This window comes from Mauremys mutica, chromosome 8 (assembly GCF_020497125.1).
Source record: "Mauremys mutica isolate MM-2020 ecotype Southern chromosome 8, ASM2049712v1, whole genome shotgun sequence".
Classification (NCBI taxonomy): domain Eukaryota; kingdom Metazoa; phylum Chordata; order Testudines; family Geoemydidae; genus Mauremys; species Mauremys mutica.
Genome location: NC_059079.1, coordinates 2,836,928 through 2,853,424, shown reverse-complemented (window position 1 = coordinate 2,853,424; position 16,497 = coordinate 2,836,928). Strand labels below are relative to the sequence as shown.

The 16,497-nt window shown below is 51.9% G+C and overlaps 1 protein-coding gene across 6 annotated transcripts in view; it reads right to left on the bottom strand.

Moving 5' to 3' along the window:
• Window positions 1-4,794: 4,794 nt before the first annotated feature.
• The window catches only part of RNF220 (ring finger protein 220), a 327,623-nt gene continuing 315,920 nt past the window's right edge, over window positions 4,795-16,497 (bottom strand). For all 6 annotated transcript variants that reach the window (XM_045027122.1, XM_045027125.1, XM_045027119.1 and 3 more), the window contains one exon: window positions 4,795-8,238. In XM_045027122.1, coding sequence (XP_044883057.1) covers window positions 8,167-8,238 — 72 coding nt within the window. In that variant the 3' untranslated portion in view covers window positions 4,795-8,166. The remainder of the gene's footprint in view (window positions 8,239-16,497) is intronic.

Here is a 16,497-nt window from a genome sequence, read left to right as displayed (position 1 = left end):
CACCCTGGGGCTCTGATTCCTGCACTGGCTCCTTACCAAATATAGAGTCCCAGCCCACAGTCCGTGTTATTCTACTGCCACGGCATCCTAGCAGAGCAGTGCTCCACCGCGATGCTGACACGGGCCACCAGGTTTGGGGAGACAGGCGTGTCAGGCTGGGGGGTTGACTGTGGAACTCACTGCCACAAGAGAGAAGTGACCACATGCCTCACTGCAGCTGACCTAGCTGCGAAACTCAGCTCTGAGACCTAGCAGCCCCCGAATAGAGCTACGTACACACATTAGCACCCACAGCATGAATACTAACCTAGTAGAGCTCTGTTCCTCTGTGAGCATCCCCGGGCCAGAAGGCAAAGGGCTCCCTGGTACCTAGCAATGCAACTGGCCTCAGCAGCTCAGCGTAACCCCACTCCCTGATGTATGTAAAAGGTGCCATGTAAGGTATCATTGGGAACTGGTAACACACGGGGGCCAGGATGAGGTCAGGCTCCTGGCCCCAGGGCACTCAGCCAACACTGCCTAGCAAGACACACCCAGGGTTACAGGGCTAGTGGTGACAGATCCCCTTTCCTGCTTGGCTGAACCCCCAAAGCGTCACCCTGGCCGCCCGCAGGCAGAGCAGACAGAGCACGAGCGACTGTTGCTGTAACTTGACAACCACCTAGATGCCCCAGGGATGGGCTGTTTAAGCCCTCGCTTGGCTGCTAACCCCCATGCCCGGCACTCCAAAGGGGAGCCTGGCATGGCCCTTTCTCTTCGTGAGCCGACACCGTCAACGCTGGCTGGCATCCAGTGAAATATACACAGCCGCAAACCGGTTCTCGCTCCCTCTCCGGTATCCTGGAAAGCCGCTGCCGTGCCGTGGCCAGGCAGCACAAGCACCAAAGCCCGTGACGGCAGTGGCCATATTTAGGAACCGGCCCATGCTTCCCTGACCTTGGCCGTGGCTCATTCGTTGCTTGGTGCTGAGATGGTGGCTCTGAAACGGGCATCAATGTCGCTGGTCCCTGCGATGCTGATGGCTGAGGTCGGTGTCCCGGCGTTTGACTCTAGAGCCATTAATGGACACGAGCACATGCGGTGCAGGCCCTGTATTTGTCCGACGTGGCCTCTGTCCTGCTCACACGCTACGGGCCTGATCCTGTGAGGTGCTGAGGTGGCGCTTGAGATCAGTGATTTGAGAGCACGCGCCCCGAGTGCAGCCATGTTGCAAACACGTGTTTCTTGCCCCCTTATTCTTTCCAGCGTGCGGTTTAATAGCCATAATGAGTGGTCTAGCCTGGCTGTGTCACCCCTGCCCTCTACTGCCTGGAATCAGAACTGACTGCGTCTGTGTGTCCTGTGCCCCATACTGCTACCCGCTCACAGCGCCAGGCCTTCAGTCTGCCAGTGAGGCAGGGGCCTCTGCTGCTGGCTCTGACATGCGGTCACTACTGGTGCTGTGATGTGGCCAGTGTCCATGAGGCGCTGGAAGGTGACGTGTGACGTCGAGGTTACATGTCATGTTGTTACTACACAGCCCGTGCAAGGGACTGAGCGAACGTTATGTCAAGACTCCCGCCATTCGGCTTCTAAGCGTTTGCTCCGTAACCCCGATAGTCAACTTGGTTTTCTAATGTGCCATTGTTTGGTCACGTTCCCCCAGCCCAGTGGCTTCGAGCAACCCTACAATAACAAACCAGCATGCGCAGCTCGGTGTTGGTGAGCGATCAGGGGCTGGGTGGGAGCGATCTTCGGTGTGGCAAAATCCCAGCTTCGGGGGGTTATTAGTAACAGTGTGATTGAACTCCCTCGCTAACAGCCTTTCAGCACGTGGAGCAATGACAGGGTTCAGGCCTGTGTGTTCTCTCCTTGGCAGGTTGAATCCTTCCTGCTTGTGTCCCCCACCCCCACCCCATCGCTCCTAACTAACCAACACGGCAGCTTTATTTTCTCTCGCCTTTTGTTCCTTTCATAGTGACATAAGTCTCCCCATGACACGGGGCCATTCTTCATCCCCACAGGACATGATTGATCTCGGCCGATTACCATTTTCCATTTATCTGCGCAGGAGTTAACCTCGTTTTCTTGGTAACCGCATTAGACATTTCATGAATCCTGACTTCTCGGGGAGTTTCTGGGAACGGGTGGGGAGCACAGGGAGGGATTCGATTCCAGGGGAAGGGGGAGGGGAGGAAGAGAGCTAATTGGCAGGAATTGACGACAGGATGAAAGGATCAGATTGGTGTCCTGGCAGCTCTTCCCAGAAACCACCCCACTGAGAAATCCCATGTTCACATTAGCTGCCTCCCAGCACCGCCCCTGGAGTTCTGGGCTGGGGGGGGGGGGGCGCTGCCTCTGCCAGCCTTTCGTTCCAGGTGGCCTCCCAGTTCAGAAGGCGGGCGACAGCCCAGAATGCAGGGCTCCGTCTTCCTGACCAGTGGTAACAAGCCTGCGACATTTTAAACCACATTCCAATGGCAACCATTTAGTCCCTGTGGTTTGGTATCACGGCCCCAGAGCGGGTGTGGACTCCCAGCACCGTTGGCACCAAAGCCAGAGAGCCGGGCGCTAGCCTGGTACCCCTGAGACCTGGGTGTGGCGCCCTATTCAGCCACAGGCACGGGGCAAGTCACTTAGGCCCATCCCCAAAGGTATGCAGGTGCCGAACTCCTGCTGATTTCAATGGAACGGAGGAGCTGGCCTTGGCCTCCCTGGGCCTCATTCCCCCAGCTCGATGACAGGGCTCAGAGCTGTGCTGAGGATACATGCGTTACAGCGTGCGAGGGGCTCAGATCTTACAGTAAAAGAGGCTAAATCAGTACCTCAGGTAGCCCCCGATAGCGTGAGCTAAAAGGAGCGCACTATCTGCTAGCACTAGTAGGCCATTACCCCTGCGTGAGATATCGACTGGAAAGGGGACACAGTGCATGTTACAAGCGTGGTCTATTTGCAACCCCCCCAAAATGAGTTAAAGTGCAATTCTGCCCCAAGCCAGTCCCTGCACCTCTGTGCTGCTTCCAGAGGTATACAACTGGCTGGCCTCCTGGGGATCAGGTCGATCACGTGCGCACAGTTCGGAGACCCTCCAGTGCGCTGAGCCAGCATTATCCCCACACATTGTGGCCTCATGCTGCTGCATGAGAGCCGGAACATGAAACTCACTCGGATACTTTTCAGTGTTTGCTTTTTTGCATCTCAAAGTTCGTATATGAAACGTTTCAGTGGTGATAATAAAAGTGGTAGGAAAAGTCTGACCTGGCTCAGGAGAGAGGGACAGTTCTCACGGGAGATGCTGTCTCATCTCAGGCAGGTCAGGGATTGTATTTTTCTCATGTTTGCCCAGCACTTTGCAGACCGGGGTCAGATCCGGCCGCCTAGTCCTACCTACCGTACTAGAAATAAAAGGTCAGTGCTTGAGCTGGGCAAAAACTGGACCTTAATTTTCAAAACTAGATTGATTTTCTTAAATACACACAGACCCTTGCTTTCCCCAGCTCCAGTTCTTCATTACTGGGATATGGAGGTTCTGAGCATCTGCACACCACAGTATATTTTGCTGTGGAAAATCCCATTAGCACAAGCCTAGGTGTCATGCATCCGACGAAGTGGGTATTCACCCATGAAAGCTCATGCTCCAAAACGTCTGTTAGTCTGTAAGGTGCCACAGGACTCTCTGCTGCTTTTACAGATCCAGACTGACACGGCTCCCCCTCTGATACTTGATGCCTAGGTACGTTACCTGGAGCACAGAACTTTGTTAGGGAAAAGATCACAACTGGACTGAATATGCCTCTTCTGCACGGGGGGGTGTTTGGAATGAGAATTTCTTTTCTTCCCCTTTGAGCAGCTGGGAAATCTTACCAATTAAAAAGCAATTTTTCCAATCTGAAACTTCCGCATGGGGACACACACACACACACACACACACAAATATTCAGGACTCAAGAACTAAAAAAGTAGTTTAAAAAAAAAAAAGATCAATGAAGTAGTCAAGCAAAGAGCAACTGCCAGCTCCACTCGCAGGATCTGAATATATAATGTGGATTTTGCACTGTTGGCAAATCTAAGGGGAACTGGTGCATTGTGCGCGGGGATGAGCTAAGGAGGAGAATGCCCACTTAGTGGTATGTCCTGATTCCTCCGGTGCAGAGGGCCTGGATGTATGTGGGGAACAGATATTTAACAATAGGCTCTTCAATCTAGCAGAGACAGTCTCACACGATCCAATGGCTGGAAGTTGAAGCCAGACGAATTCAGACTGGAAATAAGGCGTATGGTTTTGATGGAGAAAACGACTGGAGCAATTCACCAGGGTCGGGGGGGATTCTCCATCACTGACAACTTTCAAATCAAGGTTGGATCTGCTCTGGGAATTATTTTGGGGCTGGCCTGCGCGCTACAAGACGAGCTCATCACAATGGTTCCTCCTGGCCTGGGAATCTATCAGTGCCTCAGAGGTTTGAATGGGAAGCTGTCTGCTTAGGATCAGCTCCGTTCTGATTAGTGCTGAAAAGAGACAGGAGGTGGCTGGAGAAGTGTCCATCTCCCACTGCACTGCTGACACCCATTTTCTCCCACCAAGGTCACCTCCCATTCCAACTGAGGGGTGGCCACCTCTAGACTCTGCAGTATACTACCAACATCCTCCGACCCACAACTAGTGTGTGCCTGGGCCTAGGAGCAGCAGCTGTCTCAGTGCTCAAAGCCCTTGGCCACAGGCCAATACCGGGGGCAGGAGCAAAGGTGCATCATAGTCACATCCCCACCCGCTCCAGAGCGCCGAGCCAGAGGGAGGGAAGGAAGGAGACTGGGAAGATTTATACTCGTTTAATTAATGTCAAATGTCGTTTACAAACGGGAATGACAAGTACCTTTTTATAGAATATACATTGACACACAATCATTGACACAACTGGAATATCACCTTGTGCAACTGGGATTCTTTGGGCAAAGAGTTAATTCCTTTTTTCCATTTTTTTCTGTTTAAGCTCATTGTGGAAGAGGAGAAAACGCGGCTGGCTCCTGAGAAGGCCAGAACGAGACTCTTCTCTCTCCATTCTCCCATCAGATCCCCACCCTTCCTAAAAACAGGGACGGCTTTACATTAAAAAAAACATTACTGGTTACATATGGTTTTACAGCTACGTACACAGCACACTGCTGCTCCACAACACACGAGAGACCCTGGCTCTCAGTGGCTCGTTGCAAGGCAGAGCTCAGGCAATGGGGAACCTGCCCCCCCACTTCCCCATTCCCAACTGCCTTTAAAAAAAAAAATCACTGCGCATTCTCCAATTCCATTGACAGAGATCACAGCTCTGGGCACCGTCCGGCCAGTGCTGGGCCTGGCTGCCCCACCACGCGGCGCTGATTATTCCAATTTAAAAACCAAACCCACCGAGTGCCTTTCCCAGGGCTTAAAATGCGACAGGCAGGGCTACCTCCCAGCACGCCAAACGGCACTCAAAGGGTTAACTGCACGTGCAGCCCTTCTCTCTGCTCTCACAGGTCTGTCTCGTCAGGGGAGAAAGGTCCCAGCTCGGGATGTCAGAACAGTTTTCTCCAGCTCCCAAGCACTGCCCAGGAAGGTACATGTGCACAGCACGTCGGCTACCAGGGAACGGCCACAGACCCACATGGGCCACAACTGGACTGTGGGCAGAGGTTGCTGCTTGGAGAGCGTAAGGACCCAGGGAGCTCTGACTTAAGTGATATCGGCTTTGGTGGGGGATGGGGAAGGGGGAATATAATTCCAGCAGGAGAGAGATTTATTTTGTGCAACAGGGTCCTTTACAAATCAAGCAGCAAGACGACACACACTCCGGCAGGGAAGCTGTGATAGAAATATCACCACTGAGACAAGCTGCCTCATCAAATCTTCTGTTACTGCAAAACACAAGCCACCTTTGCAGTGCTGGGGAGGAGTCCGGCTTCCTAAGTAGTAAACCCTCTTGGTATCAGCCCACCCTGGTGGCCAGGTGTCCTGCACCAAGAAATCCAGCAAACAGGAGTGACCTTGGCTTCCAAACAGCCTCCAAATAACCACTGACGTGCAACAGTCCTGTGTCTAGCTTGTTCTGGTCTCTCCCCCAGGTTCACCAAGCGAGACAGCTAGTGAGAGAGGGCAGCCTGGCGAACAGCAACACAAGGTTACCTCCTCCCACATTTCAGCCCTGGGCTACTGCCCTGCAAGGTCACCACCCTGGCAACAGGAGCCACTGGTGAGCGCCTTTCAGCAACACTCACGCAGCCTTGCAAAACTCAACTGGCTGGAGAGGCGAACGTTGCTTGTTGGTAGGTAAAAGCACATTCGTTTCTTTGTTCCCGAGGTAACGGGGGAGTAGATGGCAACCCTCGGCCGGTGACTGTGTGCGGCTGTGCACCTGGAAGCTAAGGACAAGCAAGAGCAGCTCTAGGTGCCGCTGTGGAAGAAGCTAGGAGAAATCTCCCGGGAGGAGGTCATTGGGGATCACTGCCACTGACTGGAAGTATCTGAATCTTTGCTCATCTTAGTCAGCTCAGTGAGGCTGGGTTCTCCTTGCCAACCCACTGGCCTGAGAGAGGGGCCCTACCATCACCCTTTACTTGGAGGTGGAAGTTACTTTGCATTGTTTTAAGAGGAGGAACGTGCACCATGTCCTAGGAACCCCGGCTCAGGCAGGCTCCGGAAGAGATCGGCGATCTAAAGCAACCTTCCACTCTAGCAAAGAGCTCGTACCAGAAAGTCAGTGCAATTCTGACGCCTCTCCCGGCCAGCACTGGCAAAGCGGCAGAACAAGAGAGCAAGATGGACGGAGATGGCAAAGGCAGCAGCACAGCAGCCTCCCCAGAGAAAACCTGGAGCAAGAACCTTCCTTCCCCGCGCTGTAGTCACCTCCTGCTGCTCAGCCCGTAACGGTCTCAGCCAGAAGGGAGAACACAAACGGACGCCTTGGCCCTGAGCCTGTGCCACGGCCCCACCTCTCCTGTGGGCAGAGGCGGCGCTCCAGAGCAGAGAGAACACCCTGGGCCATTGGGCAGGGAACTCCTTTCCAGTGGGAACAAACCAAGCCAGTGGCACACGTTTGCTTGGACAGGGGCATGGCCTTTGGTTTTCGTGGGCAATGGCTGGGTTAACTGAAGCTTTGAAGTGCAGATTCCCAACCACTGGAGACAGCTGCCCTTGGCAATATTCATCCCTGTCTCCTATCTAATCTCAACTCCTGCCCCTGCCCCATAGGGAAAAGCGGCGACAGCGCCTGAGCCAGACCTTTCCAACCGCCGCCCTTCCCGCTGGCTTCCTGTGGGATAAAGATTCTATTAGAAATAGCCCCATTAGCTACGACTAATGACAAAAACCCATCTCCCCTACTCCCCATAAGTCTTGTAAGTTATGGGCGATGCTACAGCCATTACTAAAAAGCTGTTAACTTCATATCTGACTGAGGAAATATACACCACAGAACATTAAACCATTTATATTATAGATATGTATATATATACTTTTTTTAAACTAATGACTTTAATGCCAAAACTTTGCAGAACCAAGAAAAATATGGGTTTAATGTTCTCTGCTCATTTTTTTTCTTCTTTAAAAAAAATACAACCAAAAAAAAGGGCAACTTATTAGTATGTAATGTTTGTGTCTATCCCATTTATACACAACATTGTAAACATATATAATCTATATTACATGTGCTTCATTTTCTGCCTGTGTGTTTTTCTTTAAACTTTTTTTTTAAATCACTAGAACACCACCAAAAAAACCCAAAAACAACAACAAAAAATAAAACAAACCCAAAAAAAACAAAAACAAAAAGCCCAACCAACCAAACTGAACAAAGAACACAAGTTACAGGGTATTTAACATCTTTCTGTCAAGGGTCCCTTCCCAGTCTTCTGGGGTTGGAGGAGTGACCAGCACAGTCCAAAGGAGGACTCACAAGCCAGCCGCAATGCAAAGCAGCTCTAGGGAGAGGGGAACACTGCTTTTAAAAAAGGGTTTGGTTTTGCTCGCTGTAGAGTTGTCAGAGGAGGTCCCAACACGAGAGACACGGAGGCTGAGGCTTCCCCGCGGCTCCTCTATCCTCGAGTCCACGTCTGGAGTCGATTTGTTTGAAACGTCTTTGTTTGTCGTGGTTCTTTCCCCCCCGCGGTGTGATGAGCTGATCCGGTTGGCTGTGTCCCGCCCTGCGGCTGCGTCCTTCATAAGTAGATGCGCCGGAGGTCTCCGGGAGATGTGATGGTGTTACACTGAGGGCAGAGCTTCTTAGCACCCTGCAGCCAGCGGAGGGAACAAAGAGAGAAATGTCACCTAGGAGGACGCAGGACGACGGCGCGAGATTCCCCTTGGCTGTGATGACAATATGGAAGCAGGAGAGGCCAAGGCCCCCCAATACCCAGGACCCCCTGCCATAAAGGAAACAGAGCAGAGGCAACACCTCTGAGCAGCAGGTCTGAGCCCTTCGAGGGGAATCAGGCGCTCCCTTCCCCAACACAGCCCCTGCCAACAAAATGCACCTAGGAGCTCCCTGGCCACGGGCACAAGGGAGAGGACAACCCACCCAGGGCCATTCATTCTGCATCCTTTTAACCCCCCACCCCGCCCATCTCGAGGGTCCCCATGTAAGACTGTGCTGGAGCAGCCCCTGCTCCGAGGAAACAGCCGGGAGGCTTGGAGCCGGATTAGTGCTTGGCAGAAAACTGGAATGCAGTGCAACAATTAGCCGATTCGTCCCCACCCCCTTCTTTGCAGCACCCACTTTGGCTCCAGCTGTCCCTCTCCATCCTTCCCACCAGACCCAGCTGTGTGCGCCGGCCCCTGGGTGTCAGATGTAGCCCACACCTGGTGTAGCTCTGTCTTCCACTGCCGGCTGGCTCAACTGCTTACAGCCTTTGCGCTAACGGAGCAGGAGAGGTGCATGCTTTTAGCACCAGAGCTCCTGGGTCTGACCCGCACATCTGCCAAGCCAGCAAGGGGCGCTGTGTTACCCAGAGGGACGCTTTCATGGCAGCTGTGGCATTCACAGAACAGGAGCCAGGGAGCATGGGGAAAGACACTGCTCCTAAGGCTTCAGTGCTGCTCCTCTAAGCAGAGGGAGCAGCACGGGGAGTGCCAGCCCCATGGAGAGTTCTTGCTTTTTCCGTGACCCTGGAGAAGCCCCTTCATGGGATCAGGAGGGGATGGAGTGGCTGCCTGCAGATACGTCCCTAGGTCAGGGCTGCTCCAAGAAGAGTCAATGCAGCCTCCACCATTGCCCCCTGCTGTGCAATGCTCCTGTGGGTGCTGTTACACCTGCTAGCTCAGCATCATGCAGCCCCCCAGTGCCCTGTGGGGCTGGATGTTCTCTCCCTGATGCTGTGGCTCGGGGGCCTTTGGAGGCTGCACTCTTGCTTCCGAGGAGCCACCCAGTAAGGAAGATTGAGGCAACATGAGGGCTCAGCTACCTGCACCCCAAACCCCGTGTCCAGAGCACAACACGATCCACGACTCGAAGCCCCATAACTGTACAGACTGAGGGCCTGCCTCAAGCAGCCAGTGGGAACGGGGATCCCCAGCCCTCTGCACCACACTACAGAGGAGTCTGCATCCGCTGCCAAGGTGAACGGAAACAAGCAAACTCCCAACCCAGGCGAGGGAACGGGATGACACAAGCGCTGCATGAAATGAACCAATGGCTGGTGCCATCTGTCATGGATCCTGACAGGTACAGGGTGTTCATAAGCCTCAGATTCGGGGTCAACCTACGCTGGTGATCATTAGATTGGCAGGTGTGACAGGCAGCTGATGAGAAAAATGACAACGATGGCTCTGCAGCAACTGACCCTCCGCTCCAAGCAAGCAGGGCAGCAGTGCCGCAGCAGAGCTGGAAATCAGGCAGTGCTGGCTGTAAACACTAACAGATGGCACCAGAACGCAACCTCCTGACTCCTGCGTCAAAGCAGCAAGCACAGGCTCCACCTGAGCACCCCGACTCTTCTGCTTGCTGCTGTCAACCTGCCTCCCAGCCGTTCCTTTCCAGCCCAGCTCCCCAGGCAGCATGCACGGCGACAGGCCCCGTGGAATCAGCCAGGCCCCCAGGGCTGTACGAAGCGGGGAATGCCAGCCGGCTGCTACGGCTCGCGCAGACTGATGCAGAGGGGGCAGAGTCTCTCGGGAAGAGGAGCAGTGCTCCCAAGAGAGGCTTGGTTTGATCTCTGCAGCCAGGGCAGAAAGTGGGCGTTAGAGCAGTGGGCTCAGCAGGTTTGCAGGATCTGGGCTCAGTGGAAGGGCAGGTTCGGCTCCGGCCATGCTGCACTGATTACTGCCAGTGGCAGCTCGGATTACGAGAGAAGAGATGGATGCTGTCTCTGACGCGACAATTAGCTTCAGCTCTGCTCTGTGAAGATATCTGCACAATGAGCACACGGGGCAGGGAAACTCAAACCCAAGCAGGAAACTCCTCCGACTTCCAGGACAAATTCAGGCTACGTCTACACTGGTTTGTAGCCACTGGTGCAAACCCCTTAGTGAGGACAAATTACTTCAGAGCAGGGGAATTTGGACCATTTCAGCTGATCCCAGCATCAAACAGGTGTAAGATGTGTCTGCCCTAGGGGCTTGCACCTGTGCCACTAAGAACTCAGTGCAGACAAGGCCAAGTCAGTTCTCCTCTCCCTCCTGGCGCAAGCTGCCACTGACAGGCCTCCAACCTCGTTCTCTGCAGTGTAGCAGTAGCCGTGTTGGCCCCAGTACACTAGAGACAAGGCGGGTGAGGGAGTACTGCTCTCGCTCCCCAGCAGAAGTTGGTGCAATAACATATCACCTCACCCGCCTGCCTCGTTTCAAGGGATCATTTCAGAGGGGCTGAACACTCCCCAGGCCTCGCACGGGAGGTGGAAATGCTCGGTGCCTCCAAGGCAGACCTAAGGCATCACCAGCCCCCACAACCTGCCTTGGAGGCGAATAAAGCCACTAACCCCCCTCAAATCACTCGGCGAACACGGGAGACTGTGGGTCCTTGTGGCTTGGGCAGGAGACTGGGAGTCAGGAGAGCTTGGTTCTATTCCTAGCTCTGCGGTGACCTCAGGCAAGTCCTTTCCCCGCTCTCAGCCTCTCTCTCGTCTCTGTAGATTTTAAGCACTTCAGGGCAGGGCCGGTCTCTTATTATGCCTGTGGAGAGCCTGGCACCAGGGGGTCCACAATGCAAGGACCCTCACAGAGCCTAGCTGATCTCTAGGCACTGCTACCACCACCCCACTATGGTGGGTAGACTTAGAAATCAGTATGTGCACTTTAAAAAGCCCAGGTTATAATCCAGCCTTTCGCATCTCTCTCCAGACCTGTGTTCTGGATTTTCTAAAGGTGCCAAGAGCAGCACGTTCCTTGGGCTGAATGCTCGTCTCCAAAGCAGATCCCTGTTCTTGGGGGTCATGGCAGGTCGGTACGAAGAGGAAGAGTGACCAATTTTTAAAGCTATTCTCTGTCATTTCAGGCTGGGACCTGTCGCACTGCTGCTGAGGTTCAGAAATCTGGGGGTTCACACTGTGAGCATCAATACAATGTACACCTCTACCTCGATACAACGCTGTCCTCGGGAGCCAAAAAATCTTACTGCGTGATAGGTGAAACCGTGTTCTATCGAACTTGCTTTGATCCGCCGGAGTGCGCAGCCCCGCCCCCCCCCGGAGCGCTGCTTCACCGCGTTATATCCGAATTTGTGTTATATCGGGGTAGAGGTGTATTTCAATTCACATCCGACAGAACCACTGGCACTGGCAGATTCTCTGCAGCCTCATGGCTCCTGGGCTCCCCACTGTTAACAGGAGGGCAGCGTCTCCGGAGGTGCCAGAGGAGCAGAGAGGTTTGTGCGCAGCAATCAGTGTTACACAGGGTGGTGGCTGGCAAGTTCTCAACTCCGGATTGCAGTGTGCCCCAGCAAGTTTAAGGATTCCCGATGTGGCTAGCTCTTGCACATCTGTCTTGACTCTTTCCTTCCCAAGAGGCACTCCAGAGAATGGGAGCAGTTAGTTAAGGAAGAGCCAGTGAAATATTTGTCCAACCACACCTCACCGCTGATGACACAAGGGAAGCGGATTCTTTCTGCAGCTCCCACCCCCTGGAATGGCTTGGTGCTGTCACTCTGCTGGGCGGGTGGAGAAAGCAGGGAGAGAGGACAGTGCTCCCTGCTCCACAGACGCTCGGTGCTCTCATGGAGTGCTGACGAGTGCCTCCAGATACGCCCTGCGGCCTCACTGCAGGCAGCGAGGGGAAGAACTTTAATGGCACTTTTCCTCCTCGGTTCGCCCCATTAGAGAGGACCCATTGCCTCCCCGCATGTCCCGAGAGATGGGGGACCAGCACACCCTCCTGGAATACAGAGACAGGCCCCAGCGGGGGGCAGGATTCTCTGAGTGACAGAGCATTGTCTGAGCAACACCTGCACATACAACTCCTAGGAAAGGGGATTAGCAGCTGGGGGGCCCCACCTGAGAAAGGCAAGGGAAACCCTTTCCATCAAGTGCACCTTGTATAACGGAGGACTTCCCACCACGCAGCCAGGCCCGGCCCTCGCTCGGCCACCCACTTCGCTGAACTCCAGAGCTTGTGGAGAAGACAGACGAGGAGGGAAAAAGCAATTAAACCCCAAGATCACTTTGCTGCCCCAGCCTGAGCACGGAGACGTCTCCCAGCTCCCTGCTCTTCTCCGGGATAGCTGCACTACCTACAGATCAGACACCTGAATGCTGGGAGCTTGAGAGGGACAGCGAAAACATTCCCATCTGAAAGCAATTTGCGTATCGTGTGTGCGCCATTCAGCTCTCTCCACACACTGGACCCAGTATGCAGAGGGCCCAGCGTGCCTGTCGGCAGAACTCGTCCTTCAGGCGGTGCCATTCCACCACTCAACGCCCACCAGAGCACAGGACGGAGCAAGGGCCAGGAGTCTCTAGGAATCCTTTGGGGACAGTTCTCTGGCCAGACTGGAGCATAGTGGCCCCTCCTGGGGTTGGAATCTGTCCTCTCTCTACTTAGAAAAAGCAGCAAAGAATCCTGTGGCACCTTATAGACTAACAGACGTTTTGGAGCATGAGCTTTTGTGGGTGAATTCACCCCCGAAAGCTCATGCTCCAAAACGTCTGTTAGTCTATAAGGTGCCACAGGACTCTTTGCTGCTTTTACAGATCCAGACTAACACGGCTCCCCCTCTGATACTTAGAAAAAGGATCTCAAACTCAATATCCTGCAAACTGAGGGGGGCTGATTGGAATCGCTGGCTCCAAACAGGCCCCTCAGTTCTGGTTCCTTGGGGGATCCCAACCCAAAAGGGTTTGTGCTTTCTGCTTTCCACGCAGCTGGGAGCTTGTGGGAACTGCCCTCCGCGCACGAGATTTCAAGAATTTAATGAAAACAACTTTCAGCCACATAAGCTGGTAGAAATCCAACCACAGGCGGTTCCTGCCATTTTGACAGTCTCTTATTCAAAGATCCAGCCCTGATTAGCCCTTGATCTGAACCCTACTCTGGATCTGAACAGAGCCTCAAAGTGACCCACACCAGAGAGATGGGAACAGCCATTCTAGTGCCCCAAGGAAGGCTCAGACCACAGACACGAGAATCCAGCCCTTCCAGGCAGGGTTAGTAGTTCTCTCGTTCTCACTTCAGGAACGTTCCTGTGTCAAGGCACATAGGTACTGCCTACGCTGCTGCAGAGTCCGAACCAGCAAGCTGGGTCCCACCGAGAGAAACACCCTGGTGTGGATCATTTTATCATGGGGGAGAATGTTGTTTCGCTGCGCTCGGACAGGACAGGGCGGGGTGTGTCGGAGTGTGAACAATGCCATCTTAGCTACCTTCTGCAGCTCACACTCTAAGCAGGCTGGCTGCACACACAGCTGGAAGGCCCAGGGTCTCTGGGTCCCCCTAGTATTTACGTTTGGTGTTAAACAGTCCAGGGAAAAATAATGACGTTAGTCTCCTGGGAAGAACTTGTGTTTTCTAAGCCAAGGTCCCTGCACACATCAGCACGTGCGCTACATTCAGAACTCCACGTTCTAAGCGTGGAGTTGTTTTTTAAAGCACTAAAATCACTTACAACCTTGTTCCTTGCATTTGACCACATTTTTGGTGGTGTACAGTATTTATTACTATAAGCAATTAAACTATTCTCACACACACATGCCCTGGCACAGGGACAATGGGAAAGTATTCGTTCCCCCGCTCCTCACCTGCCAGCTGGGGTTACTAAACTTTTCCCTTGAAATAAAAATGGTGTGAATAATAAGTCACACCTGTTGGCCAGTTCCCCCCACCCCCAGCCCTTCTGCTCCTTTCATCATTGCTCCATGGAAAAGCCTTGATGTGTTATAGCAGCGTGTGCTACAGTAAAGGCCATCTCAGCTTTTCCGTTATAAACCTCAGTTTTCAGCGGTTTATAAAACTCTGCGGCAAGAAGTTTGCTCCGGGGCTGAAACATGGTAGAGAACAGGGGCTGGGACCAGGATGGGATTTATTTTTTCCCTCCCGTCTTAATTAAAATTTGGCAAGTGATTGATCCACAATATGGGCTAATCACTTCGGGTAGTCTGAAAAATAAATTAACCAGAGCTGCAACATTGTGAAGCTGTTCCTGGCACTTGGTGCCAGGAAAGACTGGAGCTTTTTGTCTTAAAGCTACCTCTTAAAAAAGAATTACACTACATTTGTTTTCAACCAGCTAAAGGCAGCAAACTCCAAGTGAGGGCTTAGGCCGTTCCTGCTATTCTGTTAGTCTGTGAACAGTGATCAGTCTCCAAAGAGAATGCACTATCTAGACGCAAAGGAGATGAAGGCAAATAGGACTTACACAGCCACCCACAGCATTCAAAGCGCCTCACCACAGTGCGGATTAGTACCCCTATTTTACAGATGGTCAAACTGAGGCAGAGAGGGCTGCAGGGAGACACCCAATGTTATAAAGAGCCCTGAACTAGACCATACTTCTGCTCCTATGCATGGTGTGTGTGTGTGTGTGTGTGTGTGTAAAATGTGCCCACACACTGTATGCCATATTCAAAGCGTACCATTCATCTGTGCTGGTGTTTTTTCATTTATTTCCACAGCAGTAGAGGGATGCATGTTGCTTTGCGGACAGATATAAAGCAAGGTCCATGCCCCAAAGAGGATGGAAGTGGGGAGAGTTGCTGCCCCATGAGGCTTCAGGAAAAATCCATAAAGGATTTGGCGCAAGCCAGTGAAAGGCAGGAATGAGTTACAGCTTTCTGACTGTTACGGCAGCTTTGCAAACAGCCACCCGCAATACGTGGGCTGTATTTTGGGACACGTACTAGTTACCTGAGGAAGGTTACCAGGCTCAGTATTAACTAGTACCATCTATAAGAAAAATATGTCTCAATCAGTGAACAAGGCTTTCCTGACAGATCAGTTCACAAGGCACTGCTGAGGGGAGTTCCAGGAATCTGAAGATTTTTTTAAAAGCTCATTTTTGGTCTTGCAGTGCCATCATTTACTTACATTCAAATATGCCTTAGTCTGAGAATTGCTAACCAGATGATGAGTGAATATGCAAAGGAGGTGCTGGGTCTAGATGCACAGAACCCAGGATAAAAACGCAATTCCATCCAGAATTACAACACAGCTACACCTCGCAGAGTGCTCATGTTCTGAGAGACAGACAGCAGTCTTGGAGCTGTAACTCATGTGAATGATAACTGGAAATTATTTAAGAACACCTAATTAGATGTTGAAAAAAGTCACAATTCCGCAACTGAGGAAGGAGCGGATGGTTAAAGGGGGGAAGTGAAGGCAGCACTAAAGAAAGAAAGGAAGCTGAGAGTAATGAATATAAATCGGAAGTTAGAAATTTGATAAAGGAAGCAAAGGGGCACTAAGAGAAATATATGGCCAGCCGAATTAAGGACAATGGGAGTTTTAAAAATATATTAGGAACAAGAAGAACAAAAGGAACATTAGGAACAAAAAGAATCCTGACAATGGGATTGGTCCATTACTAGATGGAAATATTAGAATTATCAATAATAATGCAGAAAAGGCAGAAGTGTTCAATAAATATTTCAGATCTATGTTTGGGGGAAAAACAGGTGATATAGTCTCATCTTATGGTGATAACAGTCTTTCCATTCCACTAGTATCTCTGGAGGTGTTAAACAGAAGCTACTAAAGTAAAACATTTTATAATCAGTAGCTCCAAGTAACTTGCATCCAAGAGTTTTAAAAGAGCGGGCTGAGGAGTTCACTAGACTGGTAATGCTGATTTTCAGTAAGTGTTGGAGCACTAAGGAACTTCCCGAAAGCTAATGTTGTTCCAATTTTTAAAAAGGGTAAATGGGCTGACCCAGGTAATTAGTCCTGGGCAAGAAAATGGAGCAGCTGATATGGAACTCAATTAATACAAAACTAAAGGAGGGTAACATCATTAATGCAAATCAACATGGGTTTATGGAAAATAGATCCTGTCGAATTAGCTTGATACTTTTTTTGATGAGATTACAAGTTTGGTTGATAAAGATAATAATATTGATGTAATATACTTAGAC